The sequence below is a fragment of the Scardinius erythrophthalmus genome (genome assembly GCF_964197995.2).
Source record: "Scardinius erythrophthalmus genome assembly, chromosome: 14".
Lineage (NCBI taxonomy): Eukaryota > Metazoa > Chordata > Actinopteri > Cypriniformes > Leuciscidae > Scardinius > Scardinius erythrophthalmus.
This window is the reverse complement of record NC_138234.1, coordinates 33,578,648-33,590,019: the sequence shown is the minus strand read 5'-3', so window position 1 is coordinate 33,590,019 and position 11,372 is coordinate 33,578,648. Positions and strand designations below refer to the sequence as shown.

Below are 11,372 nucleotides of genomic sequence, written 5' to 3'. Positions count from 1 at the left end.
CAACACAATAATGACTCAAAAACACTCTAAACATCTTTAATTGTCAGTAACATATTTATAACAATAAGAAATTATATATGTACATTTTTCAAATAGTGCATCAAAAACCCCTGAATAAAAAAGGCAATTCAGTAATTTTACAAGAGTAAGCTCATGTGGAGACATCATCAGCAGGATCAAATGAAAAAGTTATAAACTTAATATTATAGCTCATAAGCAACCATACAAAAGCAAGTTTGTTCACTCGTTCAATCTCATAGACGTAAAGTCAGTGCAATTCAAGTCATGTAATGCTTGTTGCAAAGTAGCACATGGTTGTTATTGCTTCAGATATACTCAAATAGGGTCTTTAAGGAATATATTTTATTAGATACATTAACTTGTCGAACTATGATGTAGTGAATTATAATACGACTTACCAATGCAATAAACTCTTTTAATCAAATAACACTTTGGTACAACTGTCTTTTTGCATGAACAGCTTCACTGGACAACCACGGTTTAAGACCATTTAAGATTTTGGACTGAATGTGAGATGTGGGAATAATGTTCCAGTTCAAACGTTAATACAGTTCTTGTTCAAACAAACATCAATCAAACTAGTGCAAATTAAAGATCCAACAAGACAAGATTTGTTTAACACAGAACAGGAAATCAATACAAACAAAGTGCCATTTTTGGTAGGTGCAAAGTGTTAAAGCAAAAAGGCCTTTGAATTAACAAATAAAGACCAGTATTGGACCTCATTTGTGAAATGAGCTGAATAAATTTCAGTTTATACGGTTTGTAAAAGCATTTATGCAAGTTGAGTCATTCAGTTTTACAAGAGAACAAGAAGCTTCTGAGTAAATCGCTCATAAAACCAAAAGAATTGTGGAAGAATGGGTTCCTAGTTACAGAGCAAAAGATGAATACTTTTTACAAATTCATTGACTTGACATATACGAGCAGAAGAAATTTCTGCAAAAGTATTTGAGGGAAAACCAAAGACAACTTCCATAGGAATGTATTTGTGAATGAGCAGAAAAAAAAAATCCTGTCTAAATCGCTCGCAAAACTAAACCGGTCAATGGAGGAATGATTTTATGCGCGAGCAAATTGTACTTGTGTTAAACCGTTCATAAAACCAAAAGAATTTAGTAAGGGATTAAAACGAAAGAGCAAAACAAGGAATTTACAGAACCAAAAAATAAAAATGTAAGCAAGAAAAGTGGAAAAGTGGCTAAAATATTTTGCCAAACCAAAACAACTTCCGCAAGAATGGTTTCTGGCTAAAATGGTTTTACGAACAAACAGAACAATTTCGGTCTAAATTGCTCGCAAAATGAAGTAGTTCTTGTGCAAAATTCTGCAAAAAATCGTTCTTGTATAAATAGTTGCCTTCAGTTCAATACAATTTGCGCTTCAATCGTTTACAGATGTTTACGCAAAAATGGGTTTCACTTTTATTTGGTCCATTGTTGTATTCAAATGAATGTTTACGATAACACAGAAGCTCATTCTGCTGGCATTTCACGCATGAGGCCTATTGTCTTAGTAGCTTTGATCTTCAACACAGTAAGTTCGAACCTGACACTTCTAGAAACCTCTCGGGAAACAAAGGTTGTGCAAGACTCGCTGGAGTTCAGCTGCCCTTCTCCGTCTCTCATCGTTACAAACCAACGGCCATCAATGAGGCACGCGACAGGATACATGAATAAATATAACCAACAAAACGCGGACACATAAAAAAACAAAAAACATAAAAGTTTACGACCCAGGACTCGACACCCTGTTGATTAAAACGAATGTGATTTCAAAGGACGGAGGCGACAGAAGCAAACAAAAACATGGCAAATCGTAAAAAGCAGTAGTTTTCTGTACGAAGGCAGCAATCCTTAAAAGCTGAAACATATTATTTGCACATAAACTCTTTGTAGCTTTAATTATCAATAATGCTGCGGTCAGCAGGACTTTTAGAGCAGCTTATTTGGGACTGGAATCAAGAAAAGTTTCTCTGAATATCAGTCTCTACATTCACTGTTCCGTTGTGCTCTCGTGAGATCTTACTGGTGTCATCATGTGCTAAGTCTCGCTCGCCTCGCCCTCATCTCCGTCCTCCTGCTCCTCCATGTTCTTGCGGGCCATCCGCTCTCTCCTCTCGGCAAGTCTCAGACAGCGAGGACACTCCTTCCCAGCCTTAAAGCAGGTCTTATGATAGCACGCACGACAATCTGCAAAGCAAACACACACCAACCATTACAGCCAACCATGGCAAAGGAAAGAAAACACATTAGCTTAAACACACTTTTTAAATACCTGTAGAGTGCAAGGTAGAAAGACGAACAGACAACCCAAAGAAAACATTTTAGCCTAGTTTAATAAATGCATAATAAATAAAATAAATAAATGCATAAATATATGCATAGAAAAGCATAAAGAAATAGAAGCATGCATGCATGCATAAATAAATAAAACTGAATAAATAAATGTATTTATGAAAGCATAAATAAAAATGTATAAATAATTAAATGCGCATACATATACATATATATATGCATAAATAAAAACATGCACATGCAAATAATTAAATGCATACAATAAAACTGAATAAATAAATGTATTTATGAAAGCATAAATAAAAATGTATAAATAATTAAATACGCATACATATACATATATATATGCATAAATAAAAACATGCACATGCAAATAATTAAATGCATACATTAATAAATATAAATAAATTTGTATAAATAAATGCATGAATAGAAATGTATAAATAAATAAATGCACAAATAAGATTCTGTGTACATGCATAAATAAATATAAAAATGTATAAATAAATGCATAAATAAAAAAGTACTAAATATAAATAAAATGTAAATAAATAAATGCATATATAAATGTGTAAATAAAAACATGCATCAATTAATAAATATAAAAACAATTGAACAAATAAATGCATAATGCATGAATAAATGACATGCATAAATGAATACATATTTTTTTATTAATAAATGCATTTATAAATGCATAAATATAAATATCTACACATGAATAAATAAATATAAAGCTGTAAATACAAATAAACCCATAAATAAAAACAAAAATAAATATATGTAAATTTAAAAAAGTGCATAAATGAATAAATAAATAAAATTGAATAAATAAATGCATATTTAAATACATAATGCATAACTAAAAATGCATAAACGAATAAATATAAATAACATGATATAAATAAATGCATATATTAATGCAAAAAAATAAATAAAATTTAAAAATTTAAACATATAAATGCATATATAAAAATGCATCTATAAATGCTCACCATCACAACGCAGGCACTTGTTGAGCTCGTAGGGGAAGATAATGTCTTTGTCATTTCCACAGAACTCGCAGATGAAGCCCTTGGCCTGGCAGAGCTGTGGGAAAACGACAAGAGACGAATAACGAATCTAGACGATGAAATATCAATTCCCCGTTTCAGACGCCTAGAGAAACGAATAGTTCTGTAACTCCTATCGAAAGCGTTCTCTCACCACGCAGTCTGTGACGTGGCAGGAGCCGAGGCGGAGCAGATCCCGCAGCTTTGGGGCCAGGCAGCCGCTACGTACAGCGCTGAGGTCGTTGAGAGAAAACAGGTGAAAGTCTTCGGTCAGATGTCCGGGAAGTGTGTCAAACTGATCCAGCACACTGTCAACAGAGAGGAGACTTCTAATGCAGTGTTCATGGTGTTTCAAACTTTAAAACAATGCCGTGAAAACACTTACTCTTTAGCCAAACGGCAAGTTTTTAAGAGATTCTTCATGTGGTTTAACTGTTCCCTCAACGCCTGTAATAGAACGAGTACAAATACAAATCACAAACAAAAAGTCCCTACAAAACATTAAATGGACGCCTTGATAAGATACAGTCATGTTCATGTGACGTACGCGCACTGTCTCCAGGGCTTTGACCTTCTTGTAAAGGCCACTGTTGATGTCGTTCGGGTTGAAGAGCGGGTCTCCTGAGATCTTGGCCAGCAAGTCTCGGGAAAAGTTGCTGACGTAGCTTTTACTGAAGTCCCACTTCCTAAGGACCTTTCCTGGCACCACGGCCTGTGCGTTCTCGTGACAGCACTGGCAAAAGTACCGGCCCAGATACTCACAGTACCTCAGCCTCTTTATATAGTCTATTGCAAAGAGAAAGCACTCAAGTCAACACACGTGTGTTCGAGTAAAGCAGGTTATTTGTGTTGGGCATCTGCGTTCTGTACCTGGATCGATGCGAATGCCACAGCCGGCGCAGCGGTAGTTCTGCTTCGCCACCACCACTTTCCTCCTGATAGGATCAATGGAGAGATATAACAGATACAGAGTAATGTACTAAAGAGAATGAGACTGAATGGTGATGGTCTTACTTTGGAGGAGGGTGAATGTTGAAGATGATCTGTGGTCTAGGAGGAGCCCACTCCAAGTTTCCTCGGACTCGGATGCGTAACTTGTAAATGTCTGCGTGTTCGCCATCGTCCGGTGAGATGGGAAGAGAATCTGGCATTGGGAGAAGCTTTAAAACAGAAAAATCCAAATTTTAAGGCAAGATTTTAAGCTATTTTGCTTCCATAACATGTCTTCTTTCAGTCTAGTGGAAAGAAAACATCCAAAGTGCACACTAAAGTGTTTGTTCGATTCAATTTTATATATGCTTATGTAGATTTCAATTATAATACATATATTAAAGGCAGTTTTCTCGTAATGAGTTTTTTCTCCTGAACTGAGACAGAAATCAGGGGTTTGCTCTAGTGTTCATTTTGTTCATGAAATCGATGACGGAAAATGTACGTCAAAGACTAATGACTAAGACGAGACGACATTAAGACTATATCAACATGCAATATCATTGACAAAAAAGTTTAAACGAAAATGAATACTTGAATAAAGTCGTTGTTTTTGTTGTTTTTTGCGCGCAGAAAGTATTCTCGGCGCTTGATAAACTTAAGGCTGAGCCAATGTAGTCACTTGGACTATTTTAACGGTGTCTTTACTAACTTTTCTGGGCCGGCAAGTTTCGATCCCATAGTGAGACAGCTCTCAGATCTCATCAAAAATATCTTAATTTGTGTTGAGAAGATGAATGAAAGTCTTACGGGGTTGGAACAACATGAGGGTGAGTAATTACTGACAGAATTTTCATTTTTGGGTGAACTAACCCTTTAATGTTCTGCGATTAATCAATTGGGGAATTGTGTGATATCTATTTTTTTTTTTTTTTTTTACCGTATTCACCCGTTTCACGCTTGTTTCCACCATGGAATAAACAAAAAAAAAAGTTAATTGCAACTTTTTATCTCATAATTCTGACTTTTTTCTCGCAGTAGCAAGTTTAAATATCGCAATTCGGGCTTTATAACTAGCAATTCCGAGTTTATCTCACAATACTGAGGAAAAAAAAGTCTGAATTGGGAGATACAATATCGCACTTCTGAGAAATTCACCATTAACTCTTTTTTCCAGCAATTGCAAGTTTTAAAGTCAAAAATGTGAGCTGGCTTTTTTCTCTCAGAACTTGCAATTCTCATAACTCGCAATGACTTTATAACTTGCAATTGTGAGTTTATATCACAATTCTTTATACTTCTTTATATCCACTTCTTGTGAGATATAAATTCAGAGTTGCAAGTTATAAAGCCCCAATTGTGATTGCTAGGAAAAAAAAGTCTGAATTGTGAGATAAAAAGTTGCAATTAACTTTCTTTTATTTTTAAGTGGCGGAAACAAGCTTCCATAGTCTTGCCTTGATAGCATGATAAATGATTAAATAAACCATTATTTTCCAATATTATCAGCACTGCCCATTAAGTCAAGAAGACGTGTAATAGCGCCCCCTACCGTATAACACTGAAAACATGGAAAACTCCATCAAGTCCTTCTCAGTTGACCACTAGTACAGAAAACACTTCACACAAGCAAGCGTAAATTTGTATATTTGCATAGAGTCTGTTTCAGGCCTAAGGATGTAAATGCAGGTACTTTTTGAGGGGCGTCGTGCTCAGGAACCAGCCAGTCGAGCTCGGAGGCGGCGGGCAGCTGCATGCCCTCGAACTGCCTGAGGAGACCCATCGCCACGGACTCGGCAGAGTTGGACTGCAGCATGGACGGAGAGCTGTGACGAACACACAGAAGCATCAGTCAATGATACCCAAACAAAAAGACAATGAAAATGGAGTCTCTTCAAATGCAGAGTCACTGAGAGGTTTCAGAAGTGCTTACATGGAGTCTGAGCTGAGGAAGGATCTGCTGCTGGACACACAGCGTTTGATGTCTGCGTCTGAGAACAACGAGAAGAAACGCTCAATGCTTCCTCCAAAGAGAGCTGTGCGCCAATACACCAGTCATAATGTGACCGTTTTGTATTATTTTTATATTATTGAGATGTGGTTCATTCTTAGTGTCCCTAAAATATTTAGAGAGCTTTATAAATATTGTGCAAATGTTTAGCACACAATAAATGTCATTTTAAAAGATTTTGTATATACAAGAGGCCAGACAAAAATATATATAAAAATTCTGAGTATATGTTTATACAGCATATGTATGTATATGTACAGTGAGGAAAATAAGTATTTGAACACCCTGCAATTTTGCAAGTTCTCCCACTTAGAAATCATGGAGGGGTCTGAAATTGTCATCGCAGGTGCATGTCCACTGTGAGAGACATAATCTAAAAAAAAAAATCCAGAAATCACAATGTATGATTTTTTAACTATTTATTTGTGTGATATCCAGCTGCAAATAAGTATTTGAACACCTGAGAAAATCAATGTTAATATTTGGTACAGTAGCCTTTGTTTGCAATTACAGAGGTCAAACGTTTCCTGTAGTTTTTCACCAGGTTTGCACACACTGCAGGAGGGATTTTGGCCCACTCCTCCACACAGATCTTCTCTAGATCAGTCAGGTTTCTGGGCTGTCGCTGAGAAACATGGAGTTTGAGCTCCCTCCAAAGATTCTCTATTGGGTTTAGGTCTGGAGACTGGCTAGGCCACGCCAGAACCTTGATATGCTTCTTACAGAGCCACTCCTTGGTTATCCTGGCTGTGTGCTTCGGGTCATTGTCATGTTGGAAGACCCAGCCTCGACCCATCTTCAATGCTCTAACTGAGGGAAGGAGGTTGTTCCCCAAAATCTCGCAATACATGTCCCCGGTCATCCTCTCCTTAATACAGTGCAGTCGCCCTGTCCCATGTGCAGAAAAACACCCCCAAAGCATGATGCTACCACCCCCATGCTTCACAGTAGGGATGGTGTTCTTGGGATGGTACTCATCATTCTTCTTCCTCCAAACACGTTTAGTGGAATTATGACCAAAAAGTTCTATTTTGGTCTCATCTGACCACATGACTTTCTCCCATGATCATCCAAATGGTCATTTGCAAACTAAAGACAGGCCTTGACATGTGCTGGTTTAAGCAGGGGAACCTTCCGTGCCATGCATGATTTCAAACCATGACGTCTTAGTGTATTACCAACAGTAACCTTGGAAACGGTGGTCCCAGCTCTTTTCAGGTCATTGACCAGCTCCTCCCGTGTAGTTCTGGGCTGATTTCTCACCTTTCTCAGGATCATTGAGACCCCACGAGGTGAGATCTTGCATGGAGCCCCAGTCCGAGGGAGACTGACAGTCATGTTTAGCTTCTTCCATTTTCTAATGATTGCTCCAACAGTGGACCTTTTTTCACCAAGCTGCTTGGCAATTTCCCCGTAGCCCTTTCCAGCCTTGTGGAGGTGTACAATTTTGTCTCTAGTGTCTTTGGACAGCTCTTTGGTCTTGGCCATGTTAGTAGTTGGATTCTTACTGATTGTATGGGGTGGACAGGTGTCTTTATGCAGCTAACGACCTCAAACAGGTGCATCTAATTTAGGATAATAAATGGAGTGGAGGTGGACATTTTAAAGGCAGACTAACAGGTCTTTGAGGGTCAGAATTCTAGCTGATAGACAGGTGTTCAAATACTTATTTGCAGCTGTATCATACAAATAAATAGTTAAAAAATCATATATTGTGATTTCTGGATTTTTTTTTTTTACTCACTGTATATACATGTACTGTATATAATAATAATTATAAGTATAATGTATTATATTAATATTTGTTTTTAAAATGCAACATTTCATTATACTTATTATTATACTGTTTGTTATATATATATATGTGTGTGTGTGTGTGTGTGTGTGCGTGTGCGTGTGCGTGTGCGTGTGCGCGTGTGTGTGTGTGTGTGTGTGTGTGTGTGTGTGTGTGTGTGTGTGTGTGTGTGTGTGTGTGTGTATACATACAGGTGAAACTCAAAAAATTTGAATATCGTGCAAAAGTTCATTAATTTCAGTAATTCAACTTAAAAGGTGAAACTAATATATTATATAGACTCATTACATGCAAAGTGAGATATTTCAAGCCTTTATCATACAGCTTATGAAAACCCCAAACACAAAATCTCAGACATTTTGAAAATGTTCATAATCATCATGTAAGCCATAATCATCAAAATTATAACAAATAAAGGCTTGAAATATCTTACTTTGCATGTATTGAGTCTATATAATATATTAGTTTCACCTTTTAATTTGAATTACTGAAATTAATGAACTTTTGCACGATATTCTAATTTTCGAGTTTCATCTATATATCTATATATATATATCTATATATATATATCTATCTATATATATATATCTATATATATATATATATATATCTATATATATATATATATATATATATATATATATATATATATATATATATATATATATAGATATATAGATATATATATATATATATATATATATATATATATATATATATATATATATATATATAAAATGTATATTATATAAATAAATATATAACTAGTTGCAAAGGATTGATCAGTTTTCATTTCCCAAATGTCCCGCGTCCTAAAATTACATAACAAAATGGTATCAATCCCAATAACCATAAAGACAGAAAGCTGATTCATGGCATTGGCTATGAATAAAAGCTTTAAGATAAGAAAACTACAGATTTAATGATTAATATTAACAAAAAGTGATTCGGCCACATTATTACATTCATTCTTATCATCTTATCATTCTGCTGCTAGCAGTGCTAAAGGTTGCAGGTTTATTGGTTAGTGCCATAAATAACAGACAGCAAGCGGCGACATGGCAAACAAAAGGCTGATACGTCATGCATAAAGACACACGGGATGGGATGAGGGGAAATGAACAAGCAAAGCCAAGGAAAAAGCAGAAACAGCTACTGCTGTAGAGGTCAAAACTCCTCCGAGCGCGTAGTCTATCATTTTTCAAGCCGCAAAAGCTGAGACTGAACACATGGCTGCCCTTCGGCCCCGTCTGCCTCTGGTACCTGAGAAGAGGGACGCGAGTGACAGGGACAGGCCGCTCTGAGACACCGCCAGCAGGGACTGACCATCACTGCCATCTGAGAGACACAGACCAGAGACAACATCTAAACTAGACACATTTACGGTCTTAATAAACGTCCTGGTCACGGCTCATCAGTGCAGAAACTGCTCTTGGTTCAAAAGGCAGTGTCAAAATATATTAATACAATGTATTTTGCTCATCAAGGCTGTGTTTGTTTGATCAAAAATACAGAAAAAATCATTAAATTGTAATATTTCATAATATTAAAAGACATGTTTTCTATGTGAATATGTTGTAAAATATAATTTATTCCTGTGATCAAAGCTGAATTTTCAGCATCATTACTCCAGTCTTTCAGTGTCACATGATCCTTCAGAAATCACTCAGATTTCGCGTCGACTTGTGCACTGAAGTATGATGTATTAAGTATAATAACACCTGCAATGACTATTCTGCTCTTTCCTGCAAAAACACACAAACCAAATCAAGAAAAACTTGATTCAAAGCTTCAAATTAGGAATAAAAAAATTAGCATAATCAGTGTGAAATCAGTAATGAGATTGGGACACACAACACACTTCTCATCACATGACATTATGGGCAATGAAGGCAATCGTGAGGATAATTATATGATCACAAGCGGGAATGAAGGCGTCGCATTCGGAGATCTAGAGCTCCTACCTTTGAGCTCAATGTCCTCCACTTCTCTATCCGAGCCGGAGTCAGAGGGGTGAAAGGAGTCCTGGGAGCTCCTCTGTGATCCCCCACTGTCAACAGATGGGACCTCTGTGGGGGATAAAACTGAGTATATTAGGCATTTTGTTGATACATATCATTACTGAAATATCTGAAATGCTTCAAAAACTCATTTTCTGCAGACTAGATACAGGTTACCAGCTGCTCTTTCTCGCTCTCATCTCTCCGACAGCGAGTCAACACATAAACCCGCCTCCCCTCACTCACTCTTTCACGTCTTTCACATCTCTTTGACCTAGCTTTCACATAATACATTATAGACTTCTATAATTTAATGTTATGCTGCATAGATTAGGTCAGCCGGAACCGGGAACACTTCCCAAAAATCCTGATGTACTCGTTACATCATGAGAAGAATGGCATCTACGCTAATTTTAGTGTCTGTGTTTATCCCAAGGTTTTTCCTGCAGCCTGCCGGATCCAGGCCGTATCCAGATCTGACGAAGGACCTTCACCTGGACCGATGACAACGCAGTGCTGAAGTGCCAACTAGTCTCTCCCTATGGAGGATCCCACTACCACTATACAGATAAGGCTTTGTCGGGAAAATTCGTCTTGCGGTCCTACCCCAAAGCAACAAATAAAATAAAATTCCTTATCAAAATTTATAAGGAAAGACAAGTATTTTGTTTAGGCTTGGCTTGTAGGGAATTCCAAACCTGCGTATATTCTAACGCACATAACTATAGAACCCATTCTAAATGCGCATGTGACCGCCATCAGCGTTTCTCACAGGTTCGCGTTTAAAGTCTGTGTAGAGAGAATGGTGTCGTCTTAGCGGCCCCTAATTTAATAACAAATGATCATTGCGACGGAACCAAATCAATTAAAACTAACTTTAGATGGAAATAACTTAACTCTGCTGTAAAGCCGAAACAATCTCTGTTACCTTAAATTATACGCTTATCTCTGTAAAGCTGCTTTGAGACAATCTACATTGTTAAAAGCGCTATATAAATGAAGATGACTTGACTTGACTGACTCGTTTCATTTGCCCCGGATGAATATTGTTGGTGTTACAAGGCTTGAATTTCAGCGAGGGATTGTGCGTATTGTACTAATTTCAGCAGATTTTGTGCTCAGACACCCAAAGTGCGGACGCATAAAGCCGCATCTCAGCACTAAATTGAGCTCTTTTTCACTGCTTATTGCGCTTGAGCAGTGAAATACACACAAAATAATGTCGAAATGCCGGTCTTGGCGACACGGTGAGTTGTGTTTTAGATG

The 11,372-nt window shown here is 37.0% G+C and overlaps 1 protein-coding gene across 3 annotated transcripts in view; it reads right to left on the bottom strand.

The window, feature by feature from the left end:
- Positions 1–11: 11 nt before the first annotated feature.
- Positions 12–11,372, bottom strand: part of rubcn (rubicon autophagy regulator) — a 26,414-nt gene continuing 15,053 nt past the window's right edge. Inside the window, exons 11-21 of one of the 3 annotated variants that reach the window (XM_081385123.1) lie at positions 10,071–10,175; positions 9,370–9,444; positions 6,234–6,291; positions 5,994–6,126; positions 4,385–4,530; positions 4,241–4,305; positions 3,918–4,156; positions 3,756–3,817; positions 3,525–3,678; positions 3,314–3,407; positions 12–2,213 (exon numbers count right to left, since the gene is read on the bottom strand). In XM_081385123.1, coding sequence (XP_081241249.1) covers positions 2,065–2,213; positions 3,314–3,407; positions 3,525–3,678; positions 3,756–3,817; positions 3,918–4,156; positions 4,241–4,305; positions 4,385–4,530; positions 5,994–6,126; positions 6,234–6,291; positions 9,370–9,444; positions 10,071–10,175 — 1,280 coding nt within the window. In that variant the 3' untranslated portion in view covers positions 12–2,064. Of the gene's footprint in view, positions 2,214–3,313; positions 3,408–3,524; positions 3,679–3,755; positions 3,818–3,917; positions 4,157–4,240; positions 4,306–4,384; positions 4,531–5,993; positions 6,127–6,233; positions 6,292–9,369; positions 9,445–10,070; positions 10,191–11,372 lie in introns of all 3 variants that reach the window. The other 2 variants (XM_081385122.1, XM_081385124.1) reach the window with 2 other exon arrangements.